Genomic DNA, 22,368 nt, shown 5'->3' with positions numbered 1-22,368 from the left:
CTCTCAACGTTCATCAATCAAACAATTATCTGCACCGCTTATCCTCAGTAGGGTCGCGGGGGGTGCTGGAGCCCAATCCCAGCTAACTTCGGGCAGGGGACAACGATCATCTGGAACCATCTCGTTCTTAAGTAGGGCAGCGTCTGTATACATATTGTGGGTTCATTCAATCACATTCAGATTTCAAATAAATCTTGAAAAAGGTCATCTTAATTTTGTCAACTCAACAAATAACCATCCACAATATAAAGATGTCTTTATTGTCATTGATATAAACATAGGGGAGATTTAAAAAGAGATTAGACGTGACACTCTAGGATAAACACCTAATAAAGACTTCAAAAAGAAAAATAAGATAAAGTCAGGATAACTAGGCATAAATAAAAGTTATTCAGAAAGTACTTCAGAACAGAAATCCATAGTTGAAAATAAATGGATATTGTAGTTACTGTTACAGAATATTTAAATGTACAGTGCCTTGCGAAATTTTGCCCCATACAACTTTGTCATTTTGACACAGTTCAGGCTTCAAACGTAAAGCTAAAAAACAGAAAATCTGTTGGAAGAATCAACACAATGTGAGACAAGTCAAGTTGTATCAAAATATTTAACATTTTTTGTTTCATCTACAACGAAAAAACTGACACACATAGTGTATGTGTGTGTGTGTGTTTGTAGAGAGAGATATATTATTGAATTGATATGACATGAAAAGTACACAAATCTGTACATTCAGCAGTAGAGTTTTAATTGTATATACAAAAAATTATATCTCAAATAGAGTGACGGATGCCATTTTCTCCAGCACACGTGTGATCCTGAGCTCTGGCTTGACATTAGAATCTTAGATTGAAGCTGAGCAAGAAAAAGGATTCTAACCAGTGTGGGTTCTTGTGTGATTATTTAGGTTTGATTTCTGGGTGAATGATTCACCACAAAATGAGCAAGAGAAAAGCTTCTCACCTGTGTGGGTTGTAGCGTGTTTTTTCAAACTTACTTTGTGGCTGTATTTTTTACCACAAACTGAGCAGGAAAAAGGCTTCTCACCAGTGTGGGTTCTTGTGTGACGATTTAGGTGTGATACCTGGCTGAATGTTTCACCACAAAATGAGCAGGAAAAAAGCTTCTCACCAGTGTGGGTTGTAGCGTGGTTTTTCAAATTTACTTTGTGGCTGTATTTTTTACCACAAACTGAGCAGGAAAAAGGCTTCTCACCAGTGTGGGTTCTTGTGTGACGATTTAGGCTTGATACCTGGCTGAATGTTTTCCCACAAAATGAGCATGAAAAAGGCTTCTCGCCAGTGTGGGTTCTTGTGTGCAATGTTAAGTGTGCCTTCAGGCTGAATTTTTGACCGCAAACTAAGCAGGAATAAGGCTTCTCGCCAGTGTGGGTTCTTGTGTGCGATGTTAAGTGTTCCTTCAGGCTGAATTTTTGACCGCAAACTAAGCAGGAAAAAGGTTTCTCACCAGTGTGAGTTGTAGCGTGTTTTTTCAAACTTACATTGTGGCTGAATTTTTGACCACAAACTTTGCAGGAAAAAGGCTTCTCACCAGTGTGGATTCTTGTGTGAGTTTTTAAGTATGCTTTCAGGCTGAATTTTTGACCGCAAACTGAGCAGGAGAAAGCCTTCTCATCAGTGTGGGTTGTAGCGTGGTTTTTCAAACTTAATTTGTGGCCGAATTTTTTACCACAAACTTTGCAGGAAAAAGGCTTCTCACCAGTGTGGGTTCTTGTGTGAGTTTTTAAGTATGCTTTCAGGCTGAATTTTTGACCGCAAACTAAGCAGGAAAAAGGTTTCTCACCCATGTGGATTGTAGCGTGCTTTTTCAAACCTGCTTTCAGGCTAAATCTTTTACCGCAAACTGAGCAGGAGAAAGGCTTATCACCAGTGTGAACTACCATATGCAACTTCAAACAATACTTGAATGGAAACGTTTTCCCACACTGAGAACATGTTTTATCACCTTCTGACTGTTCGTTGCCATCATTGTGTGCAGAGTCGGACGTGTCCTCGTCATCAATTTTCACGTGATGATGGGAGACACTGCTCGGAGGCTCCTGCCAGTTTTCTTCATCTTTTACCTGCTTTCCAGGAGTTAAACAGGTCTCAGTCACCGGAAACTCTGTGAAAAGTCCCTCCTCTTTAACACAAACAGGCTCCACATCCTGCTCCTCCTTTTTAACGTCAGGAAACTCTGGTTCCTGCGGGACAGGACGCAGGAATTCTTCACCGACATCTGTGGGACACAAGACACATTTAAAATATACGACATAATACCGAAACTAATGAATGACAAAATGAATAAATATATAGACAACATTCATGTAATAATTCTAGTTAGTTATGTTAGAATGTTAGTGTCCCAGTACATCAAAAACTCCCGGCCACTCACACTGGACCCCCACCAGTTTGTCTACAGGGCAAACCGCTCCACTGATGACGCCATAAACACAGCACTTCACACCGTGCTGAAACACCTGGACAACCGGGGGAGCTACGTCAGAATGCTCTTTCTGGACTTCAGCTCAGCTTTTAACACCATTATCCCGGAGATCCTGGTGGAGAAACTCACACACCTAGGACTCCCCCCCCTCCATCTGCCACTGGATAATGGACTTCCTCTCGAACCGCCCACAGTCCGTGAAACTCGGTAACCACGTCTCTCCCACCCTAACACTGAACACTGGCTCCCCCCAAGGTTGTGCACTGAGCCCCCTGCTTTTTACCCTCTACACCTCCGACTGCTCACCGAACCACCCCACGAACACAGTCATTAAGTTCGCCGACGATACGACCTTGATCGGCCTCATCTCTGAAGGGGACAAGGCGGGGTACAGGGATGAGGTGGAGTCACTGTCAACGTGGTGTTCGGAAAACCACCTTATACTGAACACCACAAAAACAAAAGAACTGATAGTGGACTTCAGAAGGAATGGCAGGAATCCAGCACCACTCATCATAAAAGGAGACTGTGTAGAGAGAGTCCACTCCTTCAAATTTCTGGGTGTGCACATCTCCGACGACCTCTCCTGGTCTGCTAACACCAGAGCGGTGGTAGGGAAGGCCCAGCAGCGACTGCATTTCCTGAGAGTGCTCAGGAAAAACCATCTAAAACAGCAGCTGCAGGTGTCCTTTCACAAAGCCACAGTGGAAAGCATTCTAACGTACTGCATTACGGTGTGGTATGCTGGGTGCACAGCAGCAGACAGGAAAGGGTCATCAAAACAGCCCAGAAAATCGTCGGTTGCTCTCCGCCCAGTCTGGAGGACATTGCCAGCTCTCGCTACCTCAGCAGAGCAGTAAACATCATCAAGGACCTTTCTCACCCCGGCCACCACCTCTTTGACTTGCTGCCTTCCGGCAAGCGTTACAGGTCACACAAAAACAAACAGACTCAGAGACAGTTTCTTCTCCAGGGCCATTACCACCCTAAACACACACCGCACGAAAAACTCTTGCAAAAACACTACCTCATACGAACGTAAACGGTACTCATGTCTATGTTTTTTGCACAATGTTGACTGCACTATGTTTACTGCTCACCTTGCACAATGTTGACTATCTTTTTTTTGCACTATGATGACTATTTTTGCACCAAATGCATATTGCACAAACCCTTACGATACCAAACTGTATGTAACATCCTACATGCCGACATTTCTTGTGTAAATTTTGTGTAATTTATAACTATAACCTTATCCTCCTTGTTCATAACCTTATCTTCTTTGTTCCTTTATCTTCGTATTTTACCTCACTGTGAATGTCGGAAACTGGAGTGTCATACCCAATTTCGTTGTCACAATATGTTAACCATTTTGTAACAATGACAATAAAGGTATATTCTATTCTATTCTATTCTAACCAATGGAGACAGAAACGAATAAACATATAAATTAAAATGTGTATAACAAAAAGAAATACCAATGGTCTCTACTGAATATTGGGGTTTAGGAACACAAAGTGCTAAGCTTTGAAGGACTGATTCCAATTCTTCTGTCAGTGATAGACGATGCACATTGTTACATACCGTAAAATTCGGACTATAAGCCACTACTTTTGTCTTCCAAGCTTTCAACTTTGCAACGATGCGGCCAATTTGTGCATTTTTTTTAGCGACTGCCAGGGGGCGCCCAAGCAGTAAAGGGTAAGAGTGAGACAAGTCAGATTCCTGCTATATCAGAATTCTGGGCTGAGATTTTTCATCTTGAACAGCCTAAAAGTTTCAGGTAAATATCTCGGACGATTGGCGTAAGGTTTGTGCCGCGCGCATTTGTTTATCGTCGCGCTGATGCCGATCGCCGCTGAAAGAGCAAACTCTCCCCCGGCTGCTAAGACACTAAGACGCTGCTCGGCTTCACACTACTCACAAGTAAGTATGGGTTGTTGTAAAGGTTGCTCCTGCTTCCGAAGGCAGGTTGCCCTTCTAGAGGGACGTGTCCGCGAGCTAGAGCAGTTTAGAAGGAAAATATTAGGCGCTGCGGACACCACTGCTAGCGTGGGTTGTAGCGAAACGGCAAGTCCCGTAAGGATTAGCCCATAGTAAGTTCAGCCCCCAGCTAGTCCCACAACACCCCGGTCTACTGGCTCCTGCACCAGAGTTATAAGTGACTCAATCACCCGTAACATAAAGCTTAGCAACCCAGCTACGTTTATGTGTATTTCTGGGGCCAGAGCACCCGACATTGAGGCCAATTTGAGAGAACTGAGATGCAAACCTAGACACCAGGACAGTGCTAGCTACAGCGATATAGTTATTTACGAAGGCTCTAATGATACTAAAATGAGGCAACCTGAGATTACAAAAAAAATATTGCTAGGACCTGTAATCTCGCCAGAAAGATGAGTCGGCATCGAGTAATTGTCTCTGGCCCCTTGCCTGCGAGAGGCAATGATGAGAGGTTTAGCAGACGAGTCTCGCTCAACCGGTGGCTGGCAAGTTTTTGTAGTCAGTAGGGATTTAGGTCTGTGGATAACTGGCCTGCCTTCTAGGGCCGACCTGACCTGCTGAGGAGAGACGGCCTTCACCCCTAATGGAAAGATGCTCTCACTCTTTCTAAAAATATATAGTACTGTTCAAGCCTTCCATGACAGGGTACACTAGTGCAGGCCTGGTCACAGGTGATTAATGAGCCTTTAACCACGGGTACAGAGTCTGTATTGCTAGAGCTAACAAGCGCTATGCTAGATTCTATTCTATTCTATTCTATTCATGTAAATCACATTATTTTTGTAGTTTAGAGCGTTCCATTGCCTGCATACACACCCTGATCTGTACTCTTCCAAAAGTCCTGAAAACTTTGAATCCCAAGAGTTGAAGCTTTATGAAAAGAGGTTTTAAATGTTAGTCTTCTCTTTCTAGAAGGAAATCCATGATTGTACAGAATTGCCGGTAATAATGATGCGTAAAAATGAATCACGATTGGCTTTGTGCATGTTCACCAGGCTGTGGGAATTCATTGGCCTACCACTTTGTCAACTCACTTTTTAATCGGTCACTATTGGCTTGTGTTTCCTTAAACAGACCTTTATAGGTTGTTATGGGCTAATAGCCGTAAAAATGCTTGCACTTGGCCAAGAGCGATGACAATCAAAAGGTCAGAGGCTAACATTAGTCATATAAAAATGTGATCGAAATAAAAATGACCGACCTGCTCTGTTCAACACAACTCGTAGTTCCTTGCTAATGCTAACTTGGTTTAGCCGTCGATCTTCTCGCTCGTTGTCATCCTGAAGCTCCTCTTTCAAATTTCCTTTCCATCTCTCGCACATTTTAGCCACTTTTGAACCTTTACTGGGTTAAAAGCAGTTAGATGGAGTTAACTTCTGCACACAACTGGAACGAAACGCGAATGAGCCGCAGTGATGTGTGGTTCTTCTCTTCTTCTCGGATGGCATCCATCTCTTTGGTGCTCTATCGCCCCCTAGCATCATACCATCTCACAGTACACTCTGCTGTGTTGAAATAACAAATAAGTTTATGACCTGGTGTTTTGCCGAGAAATGCATCCCTGCCGAGATTTGCATCCCCTGGCTACTACAACCACATTTACCTCGTTTTATCTCACTTTTATCTCACTTTTCGGGAATGTAATGGCGAACATATAACCAAAACCACTTCGTCTTGCATTTGTTGGGAATGTAATACAATTTTAACCATTCTGTCTTTGTATTTGTTGTGAATGATAGATAGATGTCTAGATGTCTAGATAGATAGATAGATACTTTATTCATCCCCGTAGGGAAATTCACACTTCCAGCAGTCTACCCCGTTGTTTATTTACAGATTAACATGATGCCCTAGGGGTGCTTGTAGCCGAGCGGATGACCTCACACGCTAGTCCAAAAGTTCGACATTCCTGCGGCAGATGGAAATCTTTTCTGTGTGTCCAGGGATACACCACCTCGTGTTAGCGAGTCCGCCTCCTCTCCGATTCCCGCAGGCTTTCATATCTCTGTATAGCGGCGCTGAAGCCGGTTAGCTCCGGGTGGCTACACGTTAGCGTCCGGGGTACTAAACGTGAGCAACGTTTCCGCAAAACACAGCAACTGCGCTCCCTGTGCGCTTCGATGTTTTCCACCAGCACTCGTTGGTCTTATTTGGTAGTGAGTTCACATTTACCATGATTACAGACGGTACCAAAGACTTATAACGCCGCTAGCCGCTTGGCTAGCTCCGGCTCTTCTTCCACGATAGGCCCCTCATCACGCCGGCACGAGAATTCTTCAGGGCAAAGAGTTGAATCCTCGAATAACTGCATTTTTGTGCGCTAAAACCCATGTCCATAGGATAGAAAGTAATCCAAATGTTTAGTTGTCAAACGGGAAGAAAAACACCGAAGATAGAAACAGACAATAAAACAATAAATCACAAAAAGTGAGAGATAACAGGGGCAGCTGCTGGAAAGGCAGCCGCTCAGTGGCGGCGCCGCTTTATCACCCGTATGTAATCGAACGGTAATGCACACCGTATATAAATCACTTTTGAGCAGGTAACATGTTTATTTTGCCTTTTTCTACTCAAATCGCTTGTATTAAAGCTGTTATGCACTCTACCGTAAAGCTTATTTCAGCATAATAAGCTTTATGGTAACAAAGTCTATTCTGTTTTGTTATATTTTATTTTATCATATGTTATTGTCATTCTATTCGGTCATAATATCCATCCATCCATTATCTGCACCGCTTATCCTCAGTAGGGTCGCGGGGGGTGCTGGAGCCCATCCCAGCTATCTTCGGGCAGTGGACACCCTGAACTGGTTGCCAGCCAGTCGCAGGGCACACAGGGACAGACAACACACTCGTTCATTCACATCTCGGGACAATTTAGACCGGCCAATCAACCTGACGTCCATGTTTTTGGAATGTGGGAGGACACCGGAGTGCCCGGAGGAAACCCACGCAAGCACGGGGAGAACATGCAAACCTCACAAAGGAGGTTCGACTGATTGTTTAGTGACCACAAGAGGGTAGCCAATATGACAGGTACTTTCATTCTCACAAGCGTACACAACCCAATCCAGTTCCACGGAAGAGCATTGTGGAAGATATCATCCCCACACATCCTGTGACGGTCTGCTATTGCAATCAATTGATCCCTGAAAAAAATGCATTTCCGGAATTGTCATTGTTATATTTTCGCATGATTGATCATGCACACCCGGATTCTCATACCATATAGGTGCTGGTAGAAATACAGGTGTCACGTTTGCGTGGGGAAACCAGGATAGCACCCAAGAGGTCTTACATTTTACTGTCGTATTCCTTACCTCGTGTCCAACTGGTACTCCTAACTTATACCCGCCATTCACATAACACTCAAACGCCGCAGTTCGATCCACTCTACCCTGTGGGAGGGCTTTTTAAGTCTGTCGTCCGATGAAATTCAGCACACAACCTAAACCTAAACTTTATCAGGCGTATGTTGTACCCTTGAAAAATAATGTCCTCCTTTTAGACCAAAAATTAATCGACATTCTATAGTACACACTGGTAAGAAGAATGCTTATTATCAGGGGTTAATAAATACATTTTCCTTCTTTGCATAACTGTCGCTGTTCATCTGCACATGTTTTACTCAAGTTGGGCGCCACTTATTTTGGGAAGAACATCGTTGGGCATCGCCCCTAAATATACGCAGTAAGGAGAAATGGCAAAAAGGGAACGCTCTTTATTGCATTCAGGACACAGTCAGAGTTCCAGAAACGTTGAATATTGGCCTTTATAGTGTCCACGAAATCAACTCGTGATATATCGTGAATGTTGCCCGCCCCGGCTCACTCAGCATACCAGCTTGTGACCTCCTGCAACAACGTCATTCCAAGACCTCCGCTAGATGTCTACACACAATAGTCTATTGTTAGCTCCAAGACTGTTGCTTCAAGTTAATTTCCCTTATCATAAGTTTTTACCTACTTTCTACAATATAAGAGGCGAGCAGTTTTTTTTTAAACAAAAGTGGAATTACAAAGCTTGATGCGGTTAAGAAAATGGTTGAAACGCTTTTTTTTGTTCAGTTTTTACCACGGAGGAGGAAGTCGCCTAACGCTTCCAAAAGTAAGTTTTACTTAACTTTATTTATCTTTATAGTCAAGTCTTGTTTTTTTTTATATCCCTCAATCACAAGGAGTCTCAATGGGCTTCAGAGACCACAGAATGTTGACACCTAATGTGTAGCTTTGTTTTTCATTACTATGCATTATCATTCAGCCTGCTTTGTAACATTATACAGCATGTGGTTTCAGTAAACGTTTATTTTTCAGTTTCAAAGTAATACAGGTTACTTATATAAACTTTAAACATACTTTCCATACAAAATATAGCACTGAAGAAAATTTCGAACAAATTCAACTTACGAACGATCATCCGGAACCATTTCGTTCTTAAGTAGGGCAGCGTCTGTATACATATTGTGGGTTCAAGGTCACCTTAATTTTGTCAACTCATTAAATAATTATCCATAATATAAAAATGTCTTTATTGTCATTGATATAAACAAAGGGAACATTTAAAAATATATTAGGCGTGACACTCTAGGATAAACACCTAATAAAGACTTGAAAAAGAAAAGGTCAGGATAACTAGACATAAATAAAAGTTATTCAGAAAGTACTTCAGAACAGAAATCCATAGTTGAAAATAAATGGATATTGTAGTTACCGTTACAGAATATTTAAATGTACAGAGCCTTGCGCAATTTTGCCCAACTTTTTGTCATTTTGCCACATTTCAGGCTTCAAACGTAAAGCTAAAACACCTGTTGTAAGTCAAGTTGTATCAAATCATTTAACAATTTTGGTTTCATCTACAGCGAAAAAACTGACACACACAGTGAATGTGTGTGTATATAGAGAGATATGTTATTGAATTGATATGACATGAAGAGGACACAAATCAGTACATTCAGCAGTTTTAAATGTAAATGCAAGAAATGATATCATATCAAGCAGTGTGACGGATGCGATTTTCTCAAGCAGACGTGTGATCCTGAGCTCTGGCTTGACATTAGAATCTTAGATTGAAGCTGAGCAAGAAAAAGGTTTCTCGTCAGTGTGGGTTGTTGTGTGTGTTTTAAAGTGATCTTTCCGGCTGAATGATTTACCACAAAACGAGCAAGAGAAGGGCTTCTCCCCAGTGTGGGTTCTTGTGTGTTTTTTTAAGTGAACTTGCTCGCTGAATGATTTACCACAAAACGAGCAGGAGAAGGGCTTCTCCCCAGTGTGGGTTCTTGTGTGTGTTCTTAAGTGACTTTTCTGGTTGAATGATTTACCACAAAACGAGCAGGAAAAAGGCTTCTCCCCAGTGTGGGTTCTTGTGTGTGTTTTTATAGTTTCTTTCCGGCTGAATGATTTACCACAAACGGAGCAGGAAAAAGGCTTCCCGCCATTGTGGGTTCTTGTGTGTTTTTTTAAGTCTGCGCTCTGGCTGAAGTTCTGACCGCAAACCGAGCAGGAAAAACGGTTCTCACCAGTGTGGGTTCTCGAGTGACGTTTTAGGTTTGATATCACGCCAAATGTTTTACCACAAAACGAGCAGGAGAAAGGCTTCTCGCCAGTGTGGGTTCTTGTGTGTGTTTTTAAAATTTCTTTCCGGCTGAATGATTTACCACAAACGGAGCAGGAAAAATGTTTCTCACCAGTGTGGGTTGTAGTGTGGTATTTCAAAGTTGCACTGTGGCTAAATTTTTCACCACAAACTTTGCATGAAAAAGGCTTCTCACCAGTGTGGGTTCTTGTGTGCGATGTTAGTTGTGCCTTCAGGCTGAATTTTTTACCACAAACTAAGCAGGAAAAAGGCTTCTCACCAGTATGGGTTCTTGTGTGTATTTTTAAGCTTTTTTCATGGAGAAATTTTTTACTGCAAACTGAGCAAGAGAAAGGCTTCTCACCAGTGTGAACTACCATATGCAACTTCAAATGATACTTGAATGGAAACGTTTTCCCACACTCAGAACATGTTTTATCACCTTCTGACTGTTCGTCGCCATCAGTGTGTGCAGAGTCGAACGTGTCCTCGTCATCAATTTTCACGTAATGATGGGAGACGCTGCTTGGAGGCTCCTGCCAGTTTTCTTCATCTTTTACCTGATTTCCAGTAGTTAAACAAGTCTCAGTCACCGGAAACTCTGTGAAAAGTTCCTCCTCTTTAACACAAACGGGCTCCACATCCTCCACCTCCTTTTTAATGTCAGGAAACTCTGGTTCCTGCCGGACAAGAGGCAGGAATTCTTCACTGACATCTGTGGGACACAAGACACACATAAGTTTCGTATCATTCAAATTGTACGACATAATAACGAAACTGATGAATGACAAAAAGTTTAAATATCAAAGCGGCGCCGGCACGAGCGGCTGCCTTTTCCAGCAGCTGCTCCGTTATCTCTCACTTTTTGTGATTTATTGTTTTATTGTCTGCTCCTATCTTCGTTTTTTTTCTTCCCGTTTTGACAACTACACTATGGATTACTTCTATCCTATGGACATGGGTTTTAGCGCACAAAAATGCGTTTATTCAAGGAATCAACTCCCTGCCCTGAAGAATTCTCGTGCCGGCGTGATGAGGGGGCCTATGGTGGAAGAAGAGCCGGAGCTAGCGAAGCGGCTAGCGGCGTTATAAGTCTTCGGTACCATCCGTAATCATGGTAAATGCGAACTCACGACCAAATAAGATCATCAAGTGCTGGTGGAAAACATCGAAGCGCACAGGGAGCGCAGTTGCTGTGTTTTGCGGAAACGTGGCTCACGTTTAGCATTCCGGACGCTAACGTGTAGCCACCCGGAGCTACCCGGAGCTATCCGGCTTCAACGCCGCTATACAGAGACACGAAAGCCGGGGGGAATCGGAGAGGAGGCGGACTTGCTAACACGAGGTGGTGTATCCCTGGATTTTCACAAAGAAAAGATTTCCATCTGCCGCAGGGATGTCGAACTTTTGGACTAGCGTGACATCATCCACTCCGCTACAAGCACCCCTAGGGCATCATGTTCATCTGTTAATAAACAACGGGGTAGACTGCTGGAAGTGTGAATTTCCCTACGGGGATGAATAAAGTATCTATCTATCTATCTATCTATCTATCTATAATATAGACTGCATTCATGTAATAATTCTAACCAATGGAAACAGAAACGAGGCAGAACCTCAATTAAAATGTGTATAACAAAAACATGAATATCATTGGTCTATTCATAATATTGGCATTTAGGAACACAAAGTGCTAAGCTTTGAAGGACTGATTCCAATTCTTCTGTCAGTGATAGACGATGCACAATGTTACATACCGTAAAATTTGGACTATAAGCCTCTACTTTTGTCCCCCACCAAGCATTCAACTTAGCAACTTATACAACGATGCAGGCAATTTGTGCGATTTCTAGCGACCGCCAGGGGGCGCCCAAACAGTAAAGGGTAAGAGTGAGACACATCAGATTCCTGCTATATCAGAATTCCGGGCTGAGATTTCTCATCTTGAACAGCTGAAAGGTTTCAGGTAAATATCTCGGACGATTGCTATAAGGTTTGTGCCGCGCGCAATTGTTTATCGTCGCGCTGCTGCCGATCGCCAGTGAAAGAGCAAACTCTCCCCCGGCTGCTAAGACACTAAAACGCTGCTCGGCTTTCCACTACTCACAAGTGAGTATTGGTTGTTGCTCCTGCTTCCGTAGGCAGTTTGCCCTTCTAGAGGGACGTGTCCGCGAGCTACAGCAGTTTAGAAGGAAAATGTTAGGCGCCGCGGACACCACTGCTAGCGTGGGTTGTAGCGAAACTGCAAGTCCAGTTTGCCCTAAGCGGCTTGCTAACCGCGGTGAGCCAATCCAGATACATAATAAGTTCAGCCCCCGGCTAGTCCCACACCACCCCTGTCAACTGGCTCCCGCACCCTAGTTATAGGTGACTCTGTCACCCGTAACATTAAGCTTAGCAACCCAGCTACGTTTATGTGTATTTCTGGGGCCAGGGCACCCGACATTGAGGCCAAATTGAGGGAGCTGACATGCAAACCTAGACACCAGGACAGGGCTAGCTACACCGATATAGTCATTCACAAAGGCTGTAGTTTTAATGCTGTCTGCTGCGGCCACACCGTTTTCAGTTGTTACTGTAAATAGACAATTTATTGACTATAAAGTTGCTGTATTGTACTTGGAATCTTTGAACCAATCCTTGTAATTTACTTAGAAAACTGCAAAAAGAATTGTTTTAGCAGGTCAGATTTGACCCGTTATTCAAATCACCCTGAAAGTACTTTCAGATTAGTTAGCTTTCATTTCATTGAGATACAGACTTGTGGAGTAACATTCTGTGGCATAAATAAGTCAGCACAGTGAACTTGGGGTCATTCTGAGTTTTTATTCAGGAGTTAGCAGGGGGGGGAGAAATTGGGCAGGCACTTTACCTGCCTAAATCGGATTCCTCAGCTAAAATAGATCCTGTTTGAGTAGAGTAACCTTCTGTGGCATAAATAAGTCAGCACAGTGAATTTGGGGTTATTTGGTGTTTTTATTCAGGAGTTAGCAGGGGGGGGGGGGATTTCGGCAGGCAAAAAATCTGACTCCCCTGCAAAAAAATAGACTCTGTTGGAGATAAAGACTTGTAACTTCTAGAGTAACCTTCTGTGGCATAACTAAGTCAGCACAGTGAATTTGGGGCTATTATAGTACATCAAATAAAGGCTATTTGAGTACAATTAGTTGTGATCGCGGAAATCATAGCGTACGTTGACGTTGGTGACTTTTTCATCCGCGTTAACAAACGCATTTTGTAGAATACGATCGCGCTTTATTGTTTAAAGAAACGCGTTATATAGACTACGATAGTTTAATTGTTTTAATTAGCTCGCTTTATTGTTTCAATATGCGTTTTATATAGAATACGATCGCTTTTGTTGGAAGCTCAGCAGAATGCGCGCTCACGCGAGGGGAGGAGGATTTTGCACAGGAGTCGGATTTGGGCACAACACCTGTCATAATGATGCGTAAAAATGAATCAAGATAGGCTTTGCGTTCATCTTCGGGTATGATTTCAATACACAACGTAAATGTGTACATATCAACGTTGGGAATTCATTGGCCATCTAATGTGTCAATCTATGTGTCAATGACGTTTTTGTTCCTTAAAAAGGCCTTTATAGGTTGTCATGGGCTAATAACCGTAAAAAAGCTTGCACTTGGCCAAGAGCAATGACAATCAAAAGGTCAGAGGCTAACATTAGTAAAATAAAAATGTGATCGAAATAAAAATGACCGACCTGCTCTGTTCAACACAACTCGTAGCTCATTGCTAATGCTAACTTGGTTTAGCCGTCGATCTTCTCGCTCGTTGTCATCTTGATGCTCCTCTTTCAAATTTCCTTTCCATCTCTCGCACATTTTAGCCACTTTTGAACCTTTGGGAAATTAAATGAAGTGAGATGGAGGTTTATTGTGTACAAGACTGGAGCGAAACGCCAATGAGCCGCAGATAACGGCAGCGGTGACGTGTAGTTCTTCTCTTCTTCTCGGATGTCATTCATCTCTTTGGTGCTCTATCGCCCCCTAGCATCATACCATCTCACAGTTCCACTCTGCTGTGCTCTTGGCGAACGAAAGGAGTTGATGAGCCGGCTCCATTCGAAATGCTCTCTCATCTCTCTCTCTCTGCTCTCAACGTTCATCAATCAAACAATTATCTGCACCGCTTATCCTCAGTAGGGTCGCGGGGGTGCTGGAGCCCATCCCAGCTATCTTCGGGCAGTGGGTAGGGGACACCCTGAACTGGTTGCCAGCCAGTCGCAGGGCACACAGGGACAGGCAACACACTCGTTCATTCACATCTAGGACACCGGAGTGCCCGGAGGAAACCCACGCAAGCACGGAGAGAACATGCAAACTTCACACAGGAGCTTCGATTTCATGATCTAAGAACTACGCATACGCGCTAATCACTGCACCGCCGTGGTGCCCCTGTCATATTATATTATTTTTTAGGTATTGCTCCCATTGTGCATACAATCCTGTTTTAATGTGCCAAAAATAGCTCACTTTAAAAAAAATGCCATTTATTCCCAATTTCATTCTTTCCCCCTGAATGTTGCATACAATTAATAGCTATTTAGTATTCCTGCCGATCGCCGGTGAAAGAGCAAACTCTCCCCCGGCTGCTAAGACACTAAGACGCTGCTCGGCTTCCCACTACTCACAAGTAAGTATGGGTTGTTGTAAAGGTTGCTCCTGCTTCCGTAGGCAGGTTGCCCTTCTAGAGGGACGTGTCCACGAGCTACAGCAGTTTAGAAGGAAAATGTTAGGCGCCGCGGACACCACTGCTAGCAAGGGTTGTACTGCAAGTCCAGTAAGGATTAGCCCTAAACGCCTTGCTAACCGTGGTGAGCCAATCCAGATACATAATAAATTCAGCCCCCAGCTAGTCCCACACCACCCCGGTCTACTGGCTCCCGCACCCTAGTTATAGGTGACTCCATCACTCGTAACATTAAGCTTAGCAACCTAGCTACGTATGTGTATTTCTGGGGCCAGAGCACCCAACATTGAGGCTAATTTGAGAGAACTGACATGCAAACCTAGACACCAGGACAGGGCTAGCTACACCGATATAGTTATTCACGAAGGCTCTAATGATACTAAAATGAGGCAATCTGAGATTACAAAAAAATATTGCTAGGACCTGTAATCTCGCCAGAAAGATGAGTCGGCATCGAGTAATTGTCTCTGGCCCCTTGCCTGCGAGAGGAAATGATGAGAGGTTTAACAGACGAGTCTCGCTCAACCGGTGGCTGGCAAGTCTTTGTAGTCAGTAGGGATTTAGGTCTGTGGATAACTGGCCTGCCTTTTGGGGCCGACCTGACCTGCTTAAGACGGCCTTCACCCTCACTGGAAAGATGCTCTCACTCTTTCTAAAAATATATAGTATTGTTCAAGCCTTTCATGACAGGATACACTAGTGCAGGCCAGGTCACAGGTGATTAGTGAGCCTGTAACCACAGGTGCGGAGACTGTAGTGCTAGAGCTAACTAGCGCTATGCTAGATTCGATTCTATTCTATTCATGTAAATCACATCATTTTTGTAGTTTAGAGCGTTCCGTTGCCTGCATACACACCCTGATCTGCACTCCTCCAAAAGTCCTGAAAATTTTGAATCCCAAGAGTTGACAGTCCTTGTTGTATTTTTTTACTTTGGGCCAATTTATAGAGATTGTGAAAGAGGTTTTAAATGTTAGTGATGTCTTTCTAGAACAGACCTGGGAACTCCGGTCCTGGAGGGCCGTATGTTCTGCATGATTTTTGAGGTTTCTCTGATCCAATACAGGTGATTCCAATCACCAGTATCGTTAACGAGCACTTGCTAGCTTGCTAACGAGGTTATAATTTGTATCACCTGAGTTAAAGAAGAGCAAACTTCAAAATCTGGCAGGACGTATGGCCCTCCAGGACCGGAGTGCCCAGGTCTGTTCTAGAAGGAAATCCATGATTGTACAGACTTGCCGGTCATAATGATGCATAAAAATGTTTTGCGTTATAGAGCATGTTATTTCATTAAACGTTTATTTTTCAGTTTCAGAACAATACAGGTTACTAATATAATCCTTAGACATACTTTCCATACAAAATATAGCACTGAAGCGACCTTTCTAATTGCATCATCGACCATCTGATGTTCAGGGTTAGTGAGCGCATCCCCGGAGTGTCTTTCGGCAACTACCACCTGACTGACCTGGAGTATGCTGACGACACCATCATGCTCAGCACTTCCTACAGCCAGCTGAGAGACGCTCTGGGCATTTACAGCGAAGAGGCAGCGCGGCTTGGCCTCCAAGTGAGTTGGACGAAAACCAAGTTCATGTATGTCGGTGATGGACCAGATCCACCTCCCATCTAAATTGGTAGCGACCTCGTAGAGCCTGTCAAGAGCTTTGTGTATCTGGGGTCCACGGTGACAGACAATGGGGACCTAAAACCAGAGATTCTCCGCAGAAGAGCCCTGGCAGCATCTGCTCTGCAGTCTCTCTGGAAACCACTCTGGCGGCAGCAGACCATCGCACGCAAGACGAAGCTCCGCATTTACAACCTCGCCGTACTCCCTATCCTGCTTTATGGCTCAGAAACATGGCCCCTGAACGACACCCTGGCCACAAGAATCGACGGTTTTGATAGCAGGGCTCTCAGAACCACCGAGAACATTAAGTGGCCCCAGCGAGTGTCCAATAAAGAGCTCAGAGCCCGCACTAACCCCGAGCATCTTCCCTGGTCGCACAACGCCGCACCCGCTGGTTTGGCCATGTCCTTCATTTACCACCAGACCATCCGACACGAGCCATTCTCCAGTTTGACCCAAAGGCCACAGGCTGGAGACGACCACGAGGGAAACCCCGCACTCGATGGCTCGACGTCGTTGCGGGCGACCTCCAACATTACGGAGTTGCTGTAGAGGATGCAGAACAGCTGGCACAAGACCGCCAGCATTGGAAAAACCTGGTTCATCTGGTCAGCTCAACGCACAGGGACGGGACCCCCCCACCTTCGCTGGAGCAATAATCAATCAATCAGCAATTTACGAACAAATTCAACTTACAAACGATCATCTGGAACCATCTCGTTCTTAAGTAGGGCAGCGTCTGTATACATATTGTGGGTTCATTCAATCACATTCAGATTTCAAATGAATCTTGGAAAAGGTCATCTTAATTTTGTCAACTCAACAAATAATCATCCACAATATAAAGATGTCTTTATTGTCATTGATATAAACATGGGGAACATTTTAAAAGAGATTAGACGTGACACTCTAGGATAAACACCTAATAAAGACTTCAAAAAGAAAAATAAGTTAAGGTCAGGATAACTAAACATAAATAAAAGTTATTAAGAAAGTACTTCAGAACAGAAATCAATAGTTGAAAATAAATGGATATTATAGTTGGTGATACAGAATATTTAAATGTACAGTGCCTTGCGAAATTTTGCCCCATAAACCTTTGTCATTTTGCCACATTTCAGGCTTCAAACGTAAAGCTAAAAAACAGAAAACCTGTTGTAAGAATCAACACAATGTGAGACAAGTCAAGTTGTATCAAAACATTTAACATTTTCAGTTTCATCTACAGCGAAAAAACGGACACACATAGTGTATGTATATAGAGAGATATGTTATTGAATTGATATGACACAAAACAGTACATCCAGCAGCACAGTTTTAAATGTAAATGCACGAAATGATATCATAACAAGCAGAGTGACGGATGCAATTTTCTCCAGCACACGTGAGATCCTGAGCTCTGGCTTGACATTAGAATCTTATATTGAAGCTGAGCAAGAAAAAGGTTTCTCGCCAGTATGGATTGTTTTGTGTTTTTTAAGGAGTTCTATCCGGCTAAATGATTTACCACAAAACGAGCAGGAGAAGGGCTTCTCCCCAGTGTGGGTTCTTGTGTGTGTGTTTAAGTATCCCTTCAGGCTGAACGATTTACCACAAAACGAACAGGAGAAGGGCTTCTCGCCAGTGTGGGTTCTTGTGTGTTCTTTTAAGTGAACTTCCTGGCTGAATGTTTTACCACAAAATGAGCAGGAGAAGGGCTTCTCACCAGTGTGGGTTCTTGTGTGTGTTTTTAAGTGAACTTGCTGGCTGAATGATTTACCACAAAACGAGCACAAGAAGGGCTTCTCACCAGTGTGGGTTCTTGTGTGTGTTCTAAAGTGATTTCTCTGGTTGAATGATTTACCACAAAACGAGCAGGAGAAGGGCTTCTCCCCAGTGTGGGTTCTTGTGTGTGTTTTTAACATTTCTTTCCGGCTGAATGATTTACCACAAATGGAGCAGGAAAAAGGCTTCTCGCCAGTGTGGGTTCTTGTGTGTTCTTTTAAGTGAACTTCCTGGCTGAATGTTTTACCACAAAATGAGCAGGAGAAGGGCTTCTCGCCAGTGTGGGTTCTTGTGTGCGATGTTAAGTTTGCCTTCTTTCTGAAATTTTCACCACAGGTTGAACAGGAAAAAGGCTTCTCAGTGTGGGTTCTTGTGTGTCTTTTTAAGGTTCCTTTATGGCTGAATCTTTGACCGCAGACTGAGCAGGAAAAAGGCTTCTCACCAGTGTGGGTTTTTGTGTGTATTTTTAAAGTTTTTTCATGGAGATTTTTTTTACTGCAAACTGAGCGAGAGAAAGGCTTCTCACCAGTGTGAATGACCATATGCAACTTCAAATGATACTTGAGTTTAAAGGTTTTCCCACACTGAGAACATTTTTCATCACCTTCTGACTGATTGGCGCCATCAGTGTGTGCAGAGTCGGACGTGTCCTCGTCATCAATTTTCACGTGATGATGGGAGACGCTGCTTAGAGGCTCCTGCCAGTTTTCTTCATCTTTTACCTGACTCCCAGGAGTTAAAAAGGTCTCAGTCACCGGAAACTCTGTGAAATGTCCCTCCTCTTTAACACAAACGGGCTCCACATCCTCCTCCTCCTTTTTAATGTCGGGAAACTCTGGTTCCTGCTGGACAGGAGGCAGGAATTCTTCACCGACATCTGTGGGACACAAGACACATTTAAAATATACGACATAATATGTACTCTTCCAAAAGTCCTGAAAATTTTGAATCCCAAGATTTAACAGTCCTTGTATTATTTTACTTTGGGCCAATCTATAGAGCTTGTGAAAGAGGTTTTAAATGTTAGTCTTCTCTTTCTAGAAGGAAATCCATGATTGTACAGACTTGCCGGTCATAATGATGCGTATAATTGAATCAAGATTGGCTTTGCGTTCATCCTCGGGTATGATTTCGATACACAACATAAATGTGTACATATCTATGTTGGGAATTCATTGGCCATCCAATCTAACAGAAGTAATATAAAAGTATTAAGGAAATAAAACTGATCGACCTGCTCTGTTCAACACGAATGGTAGCTCCTTGCTAATGCTAACTTGGTTTAGCCGTCGATCTTCTCGCTCGTTGTCATCTTGAAGCTCCTCTTTCAAATTTCCTTTCCACCTCTCGCACATTTTAGCCACCCTTGAACCTTTAGGATATTAAATACAGTTAGATTGCGGTTTATTCTGCAAAAGACTGGAGCGAAACGCTAATGAGCCGGAGACAATGGCAGCAATGACGTGTGGTTCTTCTCTTCTTCTCGGATGGCATCCATCTCTTTGGTGCTCTATCGCCCCCTAGCATCATACCATCTCACAGTTCCACATTGCTGTGTTGTTGGAGAACGAATTCTCATACCATATAGGTGCAGTTAGAAATACAGGTGTCACGTTTGCGTGCGGAAACCAGGATAGCACCCAAGATGTGCTCAGGAGGTAGAGTGCTCGTCTTGGGATCAAGAGGTCGCAGGTTCGATTCCCGGGCCCTCCGTGTTATATGTCGAAGTGTCCTTGGGCAAGACACTGAATCCCTAATGCCCCCAAAAGGATGTTGGCAGCATGGTTGCACGGCCGCTATTGGTGTGTGAGTGTGTGTGAATAGGTAAGTGTGAAGCACATGGTAAAGCGCTTTGGGTGACTTGAAAAGCGCTATATAAATGCAGACCATTTACCATAATGCCAAGATTTTGATTCGAAATTCAACACAGATTTGCTTGTTTGATTCAGTTGAACTGCCTCTGAGGCTCAGTGACGATCAGTACGTCTAAACCAGCGAAACCAGCTAATCTACAAACACCAGATTAGCAAAGCCCGCTGGAGCCACTGATTCATCGCAAAACCTGCGGCTGTAGCGGCGCCTATGGATCAACTGTCGGCTGAATTTATTTTGCCAAACAGAGAGCCTCACTCAAGGAAGATGTCTCCAGCCTAAATCGAGCAACCATGAGACCGGTGCAAGATACAATTGACTCGCTGCAGTCAACAGTGTCCTCATTCCAAACACGTCTCACCTTCGCGGGGGACAACTTTGATCGACTAGCAATTGCGGAGTCCGCCAGCAAGAAGCTCCAGAGCCAAATCAATCGCTGCTGGACCCCTGTGACGACCTTGAGAGGTCTAATATCCGTATATTGAACATCGCTGAGGCCAGTAAAGACGCCAAGGACCCTGTAAAGTGTCAGAGGTTTGGATGTAGATGATGGGGCCAAAAGTTTTTTCTACACCGCCTGAGTTGGAGATAGCGCACCGTTCTCTAACTTTCAGCACCAGTCAGGGATCATCTCCCCCTTATGTTTAAGGTCTGCTTCTCCTACTTTCAACAAAAAGGAGGCTGCACTGCACTGGGCCAGAAATCATGAGCTTATTTTCCAAGGTACCACGGTTAGGATCTACCAGGATGTCAGCGCAGCGCTCACCAAAAAGAGCTACGTTTAATGGCGTCAAGCAAGCCCCTGTATCAGATTCTGCCTGCTCTACCCGGCCCGGCTGAGAGTGACACACGGAGAAACCGTTTTTAAGTCAAGTAGAGTCATTTTTATTTGTATAGCCCTTAATCACAAAGAGTCTCAAAAGGCTGCACAGGTTATCGCGCAGACTATTATTTCAGACTATTATGACACCATCCCCTGATCTGAAACCAACATAAGGGCAGGGAAAAACTCAAAAACCTCAACATGAGGAAAATGAAGAAACCTTGAGAAGGGACCGCACATGTGGTAATCCCCCTTTCAGAATGACCAGGCTGCAATGGATGTTCCAAGTACAAATAGTACAGAAATATTGTCAACAAAAAATATAAGTTATTCATATGCTATAGAATAGAAGTGTGTTTTAAACTTTTCCACTGAGGTTGCAGATCGGATCTCAGGGGGAAGAGCATTCCACAGATGAACGCTCTTGAACCTGCGGAACACTTCTTGGCTCTTGGGATCACCAGTAGACCAGCGCTTTCAGAACAAAGGCTTCGGACCGGAACATAGGGGGAAATAAAATCTGAAAGATATGAGGGGGCAAGTCCATGTATGATTTTGTATCATACCAAGAGAAACTTGAAATCACATCTTAGGCTAACAGGGAGCCAATGCAGGTTAGCCAACATCGGCGTAATGTGATCGGACTTTCTTGTCCTAGTTAAAAGCCTCGCTGCAGCATTTTTTTACCATCTGAAGGCTCTTGATTTTGGACTTCGGGAGACCAGAGAGTAATCGAAACGGGAGGTAACAAACACATGAATTATAATCTCCACATCCGACTGAGACAGCATAGGACGAATTTTAGCAATGTTGCGAAGATGGAAGAAAGCAGTTCTAGTAATTTTCTTCACGTGTGTTTGAAAGGACAGATCGGGGTCAAATATGACACCCAAATTTTTAACCGAGTCACTCTGTGTGATGTGACATTTGTCAATGTTCACAGCAGTTTTTGAGAATAAGTCACGGCATTTAGATGGACCAATAACTAACATTTTGGTCTTTTCAGAGTTAAGACGCAATAAATTGACTGACATCCACTCTTATCTCAGTGAGGCAAGCCTCCAAATGTCCACAATTTAGTGTGGCAGATTCCTCCAACGGAAGATATAGTTGAGTGTCATCTGCGTAGCAAAGGAAACTGATATTATACTTGCGAATAATATCACCTAATGGAAGCATGTAAATGCTGAAAAGAAGGGGGCCAAGCACTGAACCCTGCGGAACACCACAGGTAACACTAAAGAAAGGGCTCAGATGTCATTTCGCCATATCTAACACAGTGCGTCCTATCTGAGAGGTAGGATCTGAACCATAAGAGGACAGTTCTTGACAGACCAATTCATTTTTCCTGGGAGACTTCTGGGGTACAAGGCATAAGAAGATGTGTTACCGGAAGTTTTTTGAAATAGTATTTAGCCTTTAGCCTAAAGTGTCAGAAGTAAAAAAACGACTTGACCTCAGTCCCGCGACTACCATGGAGCTGACAAACTCAGCGTGAGGGGATGGGGCCGATGCTCACTGGAAAATCAAGAGGAAGGAAG

At 43.6% G+C, this 22,368-nt stretch overlaps 3 protein-coding genes across 4 annotated transcripts in view; all 3 read right to left on the bottom strand.

Moving 5' to 3' along the window:
* Positions 1 to 208: 208 nt before the first annotated feature.
* Positions 209 to 5,875, bottom strand: LOC148376872 (uncharacterized). The gene is made up of 2 exons (XM_088351603.1): positions 5,651 to 5,875; positions 209 to 2,238 (listed from the first exon to the last, which is right to left on the bottom strand). The coding sequence occupies exons 1-2, from the start codon at positions 5,769 to 5,771 to the stop codon at positions 875 to 877; spliced, it is 1,485 nt and encodes a 494-aa protein (XP_088207729.1). The 5' UTR covers positions 5,772 to 5,875; the 3' UTR covers positions 209 to 874.
* A 2,272-nt stretch (positions 5,876 to 8,147) lies between these two features.
* LOC148376871 (uncharacterized) lies at positions 8,148 to 13,976 on the bottom strand. 2 transcript variants are annotated; one of them, XM_088351901.1, is made up of 3 exons: positions 13,747 to 13,976; positions 10,465 to 10,737; positions 8,148 to 8,338 (listed from the first exon to the last, which is right to left on the bottom strand). In XM_088351901.1, the coding sequence occupies exons 1-3, from the start codon at positions 13,865 to 13,867 to the stop codon at positions 8,331 to 8,333; spliced, it is 402 nt and encodes a 133-aa protein (XP_088208027.1). In that variant the 5' UTR covers positions 13,868 to 13,976; the 3' UTR covers positions 8,148 to 8,330. The 2 variants fall into 2 exon arrangements, with proteins under 2 accessions (XP_088208027.1, XP_088208019.1); XM_088351893.1 differs by lacking the exon at positions 8,148 to 8,338 and having other exon boundaries at positions 8,953 to 10,737.
* Positions 13,977 to 14,637: 661 nt separating this feature from the next.
* LOC148376869 (uncharacterized) overlaps positions 14,638 to 22,368 on the bottom strand; it is a 29,191-nt gene continuing 21,460 nt past the window's right edge. The window contains exons 4-5 of the mRNA XM_088353062.1: positions 18,737 to 19,009; positions 14,638 to 14,753 (exon numbers count right to left, since the gene is read on the bottom strand). Coding sequence (XP_088209188.1) covers positions 14,638 to 14,753; positions 18,737 to 19,009 — 389 coding nt within the window. The remainder of the gene's footprint in view (positions 14,754 to 18,736; positions 19,010 to 22,368) is intronic.

The sequence above is a fragment of the Urocampus carinirostris genome, chromosome 1 (genome assembly GCF_059441175.1).
Source record: "Urocampus carinirostris isolate Australia breed hairy pipefish chromosome 1, RoL_Ucar_1.0, whole genome shotgun sequence".
Classification (NCBI taxonomy): domain Eukaryota; kingdom Metazoa; phylum Chordata; class Actinopteri; order Syngnathiformes; family Syngnathidae; genus Urocampus; species Urocampus carinirostris.
Note: the sequence above shows the minus strand (reverse complement) of the source record. Positions and strands in the feature narration are given on the sequence as shown.